At 37.2% G+C, this 12,574-nt stretch overlaps 2 protein-coding genes across 2 annotated transcripts; one reads left to right on the top strand and one right to left on the bottom strand.

The window, feature by feature from the left end:
* Positions 1,210 to 3,782, top strand: LOC104780491 (protein plastid transcriptionally active 16, chloroplastic-like). The gene is made up of 6 exons (XM_019244124.1): positions 1,210 to 1,755; positions 2,001 to 2,468; positions 2,596 to 2,646; positions 2,717 to 2,789; positions 2,878 to 3,001; positions 3,130 to 3,782. The coding sequence occupies exons 1-6, from the start codon at positions 1,324 to 1,326 to the stop codon at positions 3,662 to 3,664; spliced, it is 1,683 nt and encodes a 560-aa protein (XP_019099669.1). The 5' UTR covers positions 1,210 to 1,323; the 3' UTR covers positions 3,665 to 3,782.
* Positions 4,733 to 6,988, bottom strand: LOC104780492 (pentatricopeptide repeat-containing protein At3g46790, chloroplastic). The gene has a single exon (XM_010504995.2). It carries the CDS (start codon positions 6,904 to 6,906, stop codon positions 4,930 to 4,932), a length of 1,977 nt encoding a protein of 658 aa, XP_010503297.1. The 5' UTR covers positions 6,907 to 6,988; the 3' UTR covers positions 4,733 to 4,929.

Below are 12,574 nucleotides of genomic sequence, written 5' to 3' on the forward strand. Positions count from 1 at the left end.
AAATAATATCAATTATATTATATCATCAAATAATATCAACCGTATCATATTATCAAATAACTGTAACCGTATATAACAGTAATCGCTTGAACCGTAACAATATTTAAACGGTTCTGGTTAAGGTTACAAAAATTTCTAACCATAACCGATGGTTAATAAACCTTAACCGTGACAACCGTAACCCTGATCATGCCTATGTATAGCTAATAAAACATGTGTGTTTGTCGTCCATCTTTCTTCTTTAAACCTCAAAATTTGACTCAAAAATCAAATTAACGTCTTGCGATGTCAATTCTTCTTCCTTAGACCCAAAAATAAAAAATTAATGAAAGAATATCAACTCATCTATAAAATCATACACAAAAATATGTTTTACAGCTCATAAGAAATAAAAAGCACAGATATAGATAAATAAGATAATTTATGTTTTGCATCAATATTAGTAGTATAAAATGTTAATAAGTGATATGTCAAATTTCTATTGGTTGTTTAAAATCCTACGTGGGATATTGTGCTTAGTTTTGTAAATTTAAAAAATGTTAATGAATGACAAAAAATTCTGTAAATTTAAAAAATGTAATGAATGATATGTCAAATCATGAAAGATTGTTTAAAATAATTCTTAATATAGAAAATTCTGGAAATTGTATAAAATGTTAATAAGAGATATGTCAAATTTCTATTGGTTGTTTAAAATCTTATGTGGACGGCCGTATAGCTCCTATTTTTTATTAGTATAGATTGTTATCCGATTGTCTGAACTTTTTATTACGACATTGGACTCAAGTAGGGCATAAATTGAACGAATGTGCATATAAAGTCTTGCATTGTTGAAAGTAGAGAAACATTTTAACACAATGCATAATTTGCATGACAGACTCGATGGTCATTCATCTCTCGGTAGTGATATTAGTATATGTTTAGATATCTCTCTACATATATAGATGGTAGTATCCATGATTTATTTGTACAGGGAATCTGAGAAATGTTTTCATGGGCCTCGGTAGATTAATCAAAAACTTTGGGATGGAATGTGAAATTACGCGAAAATGTTGTGGCAAAGTTGAAAGTCATATGATGTCTAGGCCCCGCACTATCAAGATTCTGTGGCGAAAAGTTCAGACCAAGCCACATCAAAGATATGTTGATAACGCGGCATGATACTATTGGCTACGAATCCGTTTCGGATAACAAAAACAACATCTGTAGAAAACAACACAAACAACGAAAGTCTTGTGCACTCACTCGCCATGGTGTCTCATCTTCAACGAATGGCACCCACATTGTTTACTTGAGGTACAAGAAAACGGTTGGTCTCCTCTAATGGCTTCCAGTTCAACTTCATTCCTGTTAACCACCGCACCACCGCAGGGTGTCAGGTTTAACCGGAGAAAACCGAGGTTAACCGTGTGGGCTAAGCAAACGGCGTTTCAATTCGGGAAAACGAAGGACGATGATGATGACTCGGAGGCGATACAAACGGAGAAATCGTCAGATTCGAAACCATTCCGGTTCGATTTCGGTAAGTTACCGGACATGAAGTCACTCATGCCGGTGGTGACAAACCCTTCGACCGCTTTAGTGTTTGGTAATAACAGAAAAAAAGATCCTGGTACGGTTTTCGTGGCCGGTGCTACGGGACAAGCTGGTATACGCATAGCTCAAACGCTCTTACAACGAGGATTTAGCGTTCGAGCCGGTGTTCCTGACCTTGGAGCCGCCCAAGACCTTGCTCGTGTTGCGGCTACTTACAAGGTCCGCTTTTTTCTTTTTCTTTTTTTTTAAGTCCCACGATTCCTATAATCTAAACGTATTAATGATGATCTTGATTTTTGGTAGCAACCGCACTTCAGATTTTAAGACAGAGATGACAATTACACCTTTGATTTAATTAGCGATATAAAAACACGGTTTGGTTTTAGATTTTGCTTTGACTTGGCATGTGCCTCGGGTGGCGTTTAGCGTTTTGATTCATCGTTTGACCCTCAGCTTTTCAACAGATTCTATCAAAGGAGGAAGTCAAGAGGCTAAACGCTGTTCAGTCCCCATTCCAAGACGCTGAATCAATCGCAAAAGCGATTGGAAACGCGACCAAAGTTGTGGTTACCGTAGGGGCAACAGAGAACGGTCCTGAAGACCAAGTCTCGACCTCAGACGCGTTGCTCGTGGTACAAGCGGCTGAGCTTGCTGGCGTAAACCATGTAGCAATCGTGTACGACGGGAGCATCAGCGGATCCACGTACAACGTTCTAGACGGGATTACTTCGTTTTTCGGCAACCTTTTCGCAAAATCTCAGCCATTAACTATCTCGGACCTCATTGACAAAGTAGCTCAAACCGATGTGGCGTACACACTCATAAAGACGAGCTTGACTGAGGATTACTCCCCGGAGAGATCTTACAACGTCGTCGTTTCTGCTGAAGGGAGTAACAGCGGCAGTGGCAGTACTTCGTCCGAGGCCTACAAAGTAATGTAATGTATGCCATAAAAAAGGGATTATTAGTATTACATTACATTGAAATGAAATCAGTTGGTTATATATTGGTTTCGATTAATGTAGTTATTAACTTGTTTGGTGTTCTGTTTGCGACCAGGTCCCCAAGTTGAANGTTCCTGTTAACCACCGCACCACCGCAGGGTCTCAGGTTTAACCGGAGAAAATCGAGGTTAACCGTGTGGGCTAAGCAAACGGCGTTTCAATTCGGGAAAAGGAAGGACGATGATGGTGACTCGGAGGCGAAACAAACCGGGAAATCGTCAGATTCGAAACCATTCCGGTTCGATTTCGGTAAGTTACCGNACGTATAGAACAAGTACCTTACTCGTCAAGTTTGTGATTGTTCATACAGATGCAGACACTAGAGAATAAATTGTAGCCGTTGATAGAACCTCTGCTTCCGTGTATCCGCTCATGACTTTAGTTTTGTGTGTCCTTTTTCAGGTGGTGGAAGTTTCTACAGATCCATCAGCACCGTCGAGGCAAATAGATGAGCTTTTCAGGTAAATGAGTCTTCTTGTTGTATTGCTTGTAATCATACTATGATCTTAAAATTACTAGCGAGTTTATAGCTTAGCTTAATGTTTTGTGTCAACTTCGTTTAATGTAATAGTCTATGAATATGTGATAGTGTAATCCCGGAAGATGGGAGGAGAAAAGTGTTCGCAGACGCGCTCGCAAGGGCAAGAGCTGAGGAAGAAGTTAAAGTCGCAGCTGAGAAAGCCCGAGAGGCAGCGGAAGCAGCGAAAGAGTTTGAGAAACAAATGCAAAAGCTATCTGAGAAAGAAGCAGAAGCTGCTAGCTTAGCTGAGGATGCGCAACAGAAAGCAGAAGCCGTGGGAATCACAGTGGACGGTCTATTTAACAAGGCGAAATATATCGGCTCAGGTCTCTCCTGGAATAATCTGGGTTCTCAGTTTGCTACCGCGGTTCAGAACGCTTCAGAGACGTCTAAAGTACAGGTTGCTACGGTCAGAGGACAGGCGAAAGCGCGAAACTTGCCACCCAAGAAAGCAGTGGTGAAACAGAGTAACGCTAAACCCGCTGCATCATCTCTGTTTGCATCCAAACCCAAGGAAGAGCGGCCAACGAAGCCGGAAAAAGAGGTGAGGAAAGTGTTTGGAGGACTGTTTCAGCAAGAGACCATCTACATGGACGATGACTGAAAACGCCATAAAAGATGCCGTTTTGTAGTTCCGTACAGTTTTCTTTTTTTCCCTTGTGTTTCAAGTTAAACCTCTGTAATCATATGATATATAAATCCATTATTGTTCTCTCTTTAAATCCCTTATGATAACAAAATTTATTAATTTGATTCACATCGAGTCAATTCTGACTTATAGAATTCAAGAAAAAGGAAAAAAACACAATATGAAGCAAATTAAATCACATTCGTAGAAAACAAAAAAAACAGAGAAATCAAAAAACGCCTTTGAGATAAAGCATGAAGAGACAGAAGATGATGATTAAAAGAATCCAAATCCCATCAGTTTGTTCATTGATGTCATGGCGAATTTGTTCAGCGTTGTTGTTCATGAGCATCATAGCCATTAGGGCTAAGATTATTACGCAAACCGAACCAGTTCCTATGCCGCTTGGTCTGGTATGAAACTTCTCTGAAACATTATGATTGCCGCCTCTAGAATAGCTTACCAAAACCCAGAAACTTGCAGCAAACGCCAATATTAAGACCGCAGCTTGTGGCATCTTTGATCTCTGATCTCTCTCTATTGTGTTCGTGTTCTTAGACAATACTTTGTGTGTATTTTTGTTTATAATGCATGCTTTGATCCTATATAGCGTGAACCGTTTGGTCAATTTGGGTCGATTTCTATTTTTTTTTACAATTTTCCTTTTCTTTTTTGTTTGTTTTCCATTTTCTATTTAAGCGTTGTTTTTACTGATTTAGAAAAATGGAAATATTGAGTGCGTAAGTAATAAAAATCTGATAATTAATGTAGGTTATTAATTAAGAACAAAGCAGAGCGTTATCACCGCTAGTTCTCCAACACTTCTCTCAACTTCAACAAACGGAACCAATGGGCCTGTTCGCGTGTAAGCCATCTGAATCTTACTACCTGGTTCAAATAATACAGAATCCTTTAGGTCGATTCACTAAACCAGAACCAGTAGCTTAATCAGGCTAAAGCAGCGAGCGACTGCAGTTACTATCAGGAAGCAGAAGCTTACACAGTAAACGCATGTTTAGAGTTTCGAACCGAAGGCAGAGTGAATGAAATGAACACACCTTTTCTGTTTATTGAGAAATGATAGTAACAATGATCCCAACAGCTTTCGTTGGCATATATTACAGGAAATATCTAAGTCTAACCTGTTCGTTATTTCTTTTGGCCTGACTAAGTCCAAGAACTCTGGTCAAGATCTCTCCCTTGCTTATTATACACAAGCAATCGTATAAGTCCCACAAGTATTACCAGTAATCTCCACAAGAACACACTCCATTCTTGAACCTATGAAACCGGTTCACATCTCTAACTAGAATCTCCTTCTCCATAAACTTTGAGATGAACTTTGTAAACAAGTGACAGTCCTCGCACAAACGCAAGTTCTTCGTGATTCTGATGGGCTCTCCTTTTGATGTATTTATCAGTCCAAACGCCAACGCCAGTTTCTCACTGTGTCCTAACACTATCCTCTCTTTCTCTTCCGTCTCAAGCTCATACAGAACTCCTTTGGTCTGCGGTATGTACCCTTTCTCCTTCATATCTTCGGCTAACTTAACCAAGAAAGCATGAATCTGTTCCATAAGAGGGTTAAACTCATCCACCGAGACAAACGAGTACATTTTCTTCCTCACTTCCATATAGCACCGACCAGGCAGCTTCTGCAGTCCCCGGTGTTCTACGAGCTTCTTCACTCTCTTAACCTCATCCCACATCTGAGCTTCCGCGTAAATGTCTGCCAACAACACATAATTCCCTGCATTTTTTGGTTCAAGTGCAAAGAGCCTTCTACTTGCCCGCTCTGCAAGCTCAACATTTCCGTGAATTCTACAAGACCCGAGAAGGGAACCCCAAACCTTAGGCCCCGGTTCAGTCCTCATGTCTTGAACCATCTTTGCTGCCTCGTCTAACCTATTCGCCCGACCTAACAGATCAACCATACAAGCATAATGCTCGACTTGTGGTTTTATCCCATGGTCTCTCCACATTGATTCAAACAGTCTTTTTCCTTCTTCAACAAGACCCTCGTGGCTGCAAGCTCCCAAAACGCTAACAAATGTTACGGGAGTTGGGATAGCCCCATTTGCGAGCATCTCTTCAAATATCTGAATCGCTTTCCTTCCACACCCATGAACACCATAGCTCGATATCAAGGAATTCCAAGATACAACATCCCGGTCATGCATTCGATCAAATACTCTTTGTCCCACTTCGAGCTTACCACATCTACCATACATCGTCACAAGAGCACTGATCACCGGCAATATGGAGTCAAGCCCCCTTCTGAGTATATACCCATGAATCAATCTCCCTTGCTCTAAAGCCGCAAGCGAAGCACAAGCTTGAAGCACACTCACCATAGTCACAGAATTAGGAGATGAATCTTTGGTCTCTGTCATCATTTCACGGAAAGTCCTCAGAGCTTCAAAAGCTTTCCCGTTCTTTGCATAGCAGGCAATCATTGCGCTCCAAGAAACAACGTTTTTGACAGGCATTTCACAAAACACATAGCTAGCATAATCCACACAGCCAAATCGAGCGTACATGTCCACCAACGTAGTCATTATATAAACATGCGAATTGTAACCGCGTCGGGTAAGATGCGCATGAATCTCTTTCCCTTTAGTGAGACAATTCGCCGTGCATTCCGATGCAACACAAGCCTTGAGAACATACGTGTATGTGAACCTATCTGAATCAACTCCAACCCTATTCATCTTCCAATACAAACCCAACACTTCTTCTCCATGACCCGCTAATGTAAGCGCCCGAAACAAAGCGTTCCAGACATATATAGTTCTTTTACGCGTTTTATCGAACACCTTCCGTGCATAATCCACAGAACCCAAATCCGAATACATACCAATAAGCTTCGTAGCCAAAAAAGGATCTTGATCAGACCCATTATCCAGAATATGTCGGTGAACGCGTAGACCATCAGAAAGAGAGCTCCGATGACCGCAGCAGAGAATCAGAAGCTCGTAAGTCTGTTGGCTCAGGCTAGATTCCTGAGACAAGACGCGAAGCGCTTGTTTAAGCTTCCCATCTTTGCATAACGATTGAATTAGCTGATTATTAGAGATTTTAGTTCCGGCGCCGGAGGAAGTCGAAGGATTGTTTAAAGCAACGGAACACAACGGTGGCTTCAGAGGACAGCGAGGTAAGAAGTTAGCTGTAGTAAAATAAGTCGGTTGTATTACTTGAGGAGGGTGAGATAGAAACATTTTCCGGTGATTAAGCTTTTCTCCGATGTGCTTCCCGGAAAATTCCCAAAGAAGAGGGGCTTTTACTTGCCGATCCTACCACTTCCACTAGTTTCTCTGCTACTTCCATGGTTGGTTTACACGTGCCAATCACGTGGTAACGAAATGGGCTTTTTTGGATCAGGCCCATATTTGAATAGCTTTGAATTGGGCCGATCTAAGTTTTAGGCAGCATATTTTTGCACCGGGAATAATTTTCTTCCACGGCGCCCACCGGAGGTCCACCAGTATTCCGGCGAGATCCCAAATCAAACACCAGTATACAATAAATCATAGGGAGAAAAGCAAAAATACCCCTTTTTCCATTCCATTTTTTAAAAATGCTTTTGGGAACCGTTCATTTTTAATGATACCCTTTTTTGTTGAAAAAGACAATTTTGTTCTTAATAAAGTAAACCTAATTTTCTTCTCTTCGCCATCATTCTCTCCTTCTTCATCAAACGACGATTCTCGATCCTTCTTCACGTCGTTCATCTGCGATTTCCGATTCTTCTTCGCGGCAATCTCTGCTTCCCTTCCAACCTCATCTTCGTTTTGTGTTCGTCGGATCGTAAACTCTTTTCAGGTTTGTGATTAAGATTTTGTTTTTCTTTGGAATATTCATCAATCTGAAAATTGATTTTCGATCTGAAAATTCAGATTTGACGAATTCAAATCGATAAATTTCTTTGATATCTTTTTGGAATATGTAAACTCTTTTAAATTTGGATTTATGTTCTCGTAAAACAGTTTTAAAAGCCCCTTGTTAAACAATTTTCAAAATCCAGATTCAGATCTGACGCATTCAGATCGATAAATGTGTTTGATATTTATTTGAAATTAGTAAAGTCTTGTAAATTTGGATTTTTGTTATCTCTTGTAAAAGACTTTTTAAAAGCCCCTGTTAAACCAGTTGATATCAATTTTCAGATCGGTCGTAGTTGAATTATGTCGATAAAGTGTGTTGATAAGACGACTTCAGATCGATAAAGTGTGTTGTTGATTTTTCAAAACCCTTTTAAATCTCTTGTAAATCCGTTGAAAAACTCTAATTAAGTGTGTTTCTTTAACAGATGGCATCCAATGATTTTGAAGGCCTTACACTACCAGAAAGCATATATGATATGGGTTTTGAACCAAACGGTGGAGCAAACATATGTCAACATTCAGACTTAAGCTTCGTTGACAAAGTTCAAAATGCATTAGGAAAATAAACTTTCACGAAGCTTCAAGCTTCCTTCCTTGGGCCTATCATCAATCTTTCNCTTTTTCTTTTTTTTTAAGTCCCACGATTCCTATAATCTAAACGTATTAATGATGATCTTGATTTTTGGTAGCAACCGCACTTCAGATTTTAAGACAGAGATGACAATTACACCTTTGATTTAATTAGCGATATAAAAACACGGTTTGGTTTTAGATTTTGCTTTGACTTGGCATGTGCCTCGGGTGGCGTTTAGCGTTTTGATTCATCGTTTGACCCTCAGCTTTTCAACAGATTCTATCAAAGGAGGAAGTCAAGAGGCTAAACGCTGTTCAGTCCCCATTCCAAGACGCTGAATCAATCGCAAAAGCGATTGGAAACGCGACCAAAGNTACATCAAATTTTCTGGGAAATTATTCCACTACTTGATGCTGAGAAAGTTGAAGACAAGAGGGAGAAACTTATGGTTTACAGTCGACATGCAACCTCTTCGGTTCTCCTTGAGAGAGTTCTTCCTTACAACATGTAATTATAAAGTGTTTGCAATGGTTTTTAAAATGTTTTAAAAGGCTTTCAATGGTTTTTAAAAAGGGTTTAAAACTCTTTTAAAAGGTTTTAAAAGGATTTCAATGGTTTTTAAAAAGGTTTTAAAACTCTTTTAAAAGGGTTAAAAGCCCGTTTAAAACATTTTAAAACTCTTTTAAAACTTTTTATTACCCTTTTAAACCCATTTAAATAGTTTTAAAAGGGTTTTAAAAGGTTTTAAAATCTTTTAAAACTATTGTAAAAGGGTTTTATCACGTTTTAGAAGTTTAAAAACCCTTTTAAAAGGGTTTTACAACAGTTTTTTTTAATCATTAACCTTTAAAACTCTTTAATACCCTTTTAAAAGGGTTTAAAAGGGTATGAAAACTATAGGGTTTAAAAGGGTATTAAAACTTTTTAATCATTAACTTTTTAAAACTCTTTAAAACTCTTTTAAAAGTGTTAAAATCCCGTTTAAAAGGTTTTGAGGTTTTCAAAACCTTTTAAAACTTTTTTAATACCCTTTTAAACCCTTTTAAATAGTTTTAAAATGGTTTTAAAATCTTTTAAAACTATTGTAAAAGGGTTTTATCACGTTTTAGAAGTTTAAAAAACCTTTTAAAACGGTTTTAAATCCTTTTTAAAAGGGTTTTAAAACAGTTTTTTTATTCATTAACCTTCAAAAACTCTTTTAAAACTCTTTTAAAACTCTTTTAAAACTCTTTTAAACCTTTTAAACACCTTATAAACGCTTTTATAAACCTTATAAAAGCGTTTATAAGGTGTTTAAAAACCCTTTATAAGGTAAAAACTAACATCATTGTTTTATTTAACATATGGATTCAATGCGAACCTATTCATAGAGAACCAAGGAATAACGGCAAAGATCCAATTAGTGAACTATATTCTTGGGCGGTGAGAGGAGACTACACTTTATCTCAACTTCAATATCGACTATTTAAAGAATCAGAAGAGGGTGAAGAACCTTTGAATGTCGAAGAAAAGGAATGCCTCGCTGCAGTGGTGTTAACATAAGGTATTTTGATGACACCAAGTTCTTTAGAGAAGATACCATTGTCTCGGCTTCAGCATGCTTCAGATTTTGATATGTATACAGCCCAACCATGGAGCAAGGAAGCATATAACATCCTTGCTACATGCATTAAGAAACTGGATAAAGCTTCTTGGTTTAAAGGTCAGTATAGTGTCAAGGGATTTCCCTTGGCATTAGCAATATGGGCCTTGAGTGCTGTTCCAGGTTTGGGTGATACATTTGGGAGAAGATGTAATTTTTCCAAAACATTGTATCCACTGATTCTCAACTGGCACTGATTCTCAAGTCGATATGCAAGGTTTGATGAAATCGCTGATGCTATTAAGACAGCAACTTGTGTAAGTTTTGAATTCTATTAAAAGTGTAGTTTTGATTATTTATTGGTTATCTTATTTGATGAGTTTTGTTTTGATGGATTTTGATTATTTTTGTAGGTTGAAGTCAAAACTATAATTGGAGATCCACAAGAATATAATCATTTGGTTGATGAAGATGACAATGATTTTGAAGAAGTTATTGGCTTGGTTATGAAAGGCTATAGATTGAAGAAAGAAGAATGGTCTTCTAGATTAGTTGATATTTACTATGCCATGGGAGAGTTGGGTGACAAAATGGGAGAAAAATTGTCAGTCTCTGAGAAACATGAGAAAATAGAGAAAAATTTGTCTGATTCTGAAAAACTTGACATAATCCTCTCTATGTTAGAAGACTTCAATAAACGACTATAAGCCATTGAAGCAGCTGTCAAAACCACATCAGAGAAAGATAAGAATAAAGCAGTAAGATTCCATGATCACACCTTTTTCCATACATTGGACACTAAACTCTTTAAACTTAGCTCCTTTTTTTTCTTTTCCCTTTGCAGTCTCACGAAGATGAAGATGGACAGAATAGAAATGAAGAGGTTATAAATGAAGAGGTCAATATCTATTTTGTAAACGACTTTATAAAAGAATTTAAAAGGGTTTATATACCTTTAAAAGGGTTTTCAAAGGTTTTACAATGTTTTTTAAAAGGGTATTAAATGGTTTTACAAGGTGTTTAAAAAGTTCTACAATGTTTTAAAAAACTGGTGTCAAAGGTGACCTAAACCTTTTAAAAACCTATTAAAACCCTTTTAAAACAGATTGTAAAACCTTTAAAATGATTTTCTTATATGTTCTTTTGTTTTGTTGCAGGCTGGCAAACAAAATGTTGACGGAGATATTGCTAGAGAAGATTTCGTAGAAAGCCCGTCTGCAGATTCTGTTCGTCCGTCAAACACACAAGATGGGAGGTATGCTGGAGACGATGAAAACACCTAAAAAACTGGTGGTAATGATGGTAATTACTTTGAAGAAACACCAAAGGTACATTGATTTAGTATTTTTATAAGTTTCCAAATACCCTTTTAGAAGCCTGTTGTAAATCACAATTGTTATCATCTTTGAAGGATAAATCTCCTTCTCAACGCCCTTCTACACCAAAATTTGATCTTTTTTCTGAAGAAGATTAGGATAGTGGAAAAGATAAAAGCATGGGTAAAGAGAAGAGAGCAAGCAGTAAGAAGACAATTTTGAAAGAGAGAAAACAGGTAAATCATTAATTTTTTATATAGTTGTTATGAGTATTTTAAAAGATTTCATCAAGTATCTCATTAGGTTTAAATCATGTAAACATTGTTTTCTTAAAAAACTTTTTGAACTGCAGAGAAAGTGTAAGCAAAGCAATGAAGGTGATGATGATGTTACGAACAGAAAAGAGGTTAGTATCTAGTTGTATAATGTTTTACATTTTATTAATGTTTACAAACAATTGTGATTTTCTTGTGGCACTACAGAGGAAGAAGCGTAAACCAAGTGACAATCCAGATGCTGATGTTCAAGCTAGAGAAGGGGTATGTATATAACTTAATAATTTCTATGAGTTATTTAAATTTTTTTCCAAGTGTATCGATATAAAATGCGATATTTTTTTGTTTTGTACAGCCACAGAAAAAGAAGAGTAAATCTGATGATGTTGGTGGTGTGCAAAGAAAAAGTGAACGAAATACAGTTCCTTCTATTCACACTCAGCCGCCTTACACGGCTGAGAAGAAGAAGCACCCAATACTTTATCCTTTTTCCAAAGTTGATAAGACCCGGTTAGAAATATTTACAGAATGGAAGAATTCAAGGAAAACAAAGTAAGTTTTAGTTTCAATTAGTCTTTTATAGACGTTTTAGAAGATGTATTCATGGTTTTGTAAGTATTCATGGTTATTCTGTTTATTTTTGGATGTAGGCAACTAACAATTCTTGGTAACAAAGTTGATGCTAGGTGGTTCACAACACTAGAGACGCTAGGGAAGTCGTTAACAACAATGGTATGATTACAAATCATAAGGTTTTACAATGTGTTGTTAACGTTTCATGGAGTTTTAAAGGTTTTACAAGAGTTTTAAAAGGGTTTTTAAAAGTTTTTACAAGACGTTTAAAAGTGTTTTAAAAGGAATTAAAATATGTGTTTAAACTGGTTTACAAGATGATGTGTGTGACCGGGTCTGAACTTATTTATATGAATTATTTGACAACAAGAATTGTTTTAATTTGTAAAGTCTTTTAAATTTCAAATTTTGTTCTAACCCGGTTTTTGTTGTTGTTTAACATGTTGATACAGTTGTGAAGTTATTAAGCAAAAGAGAAGAAAGTCATCCGGAGTTCTATAAAAGCAAAGAATTGACGTTAGCGGGAGCATCTTTTTTGAGAGAGATTGACGAAAATTACTCCATATTCATTGACGACAAAGATGAATATGAGTTCCCTGAAGAAAAATTCAGTCAACTCTTCAAGTAAGCACCTACAAACAAAATATTGGCACCAATGATGGTTAAGGAAAAGATTTGGATG

This window comes from Camelina sativa, chromosome 4 (assembly GCF_000633955.1).
Source record: "Camelina sativa cultivar DH55 chromosome 4, Cs, whole genome shotgun sequence".
NCBI lineage: Eukaryota > Viridiplantae > Streptophyta > Magnoliopsida > Brassicales > Brassicaceae > Camelina > Camelina sativa.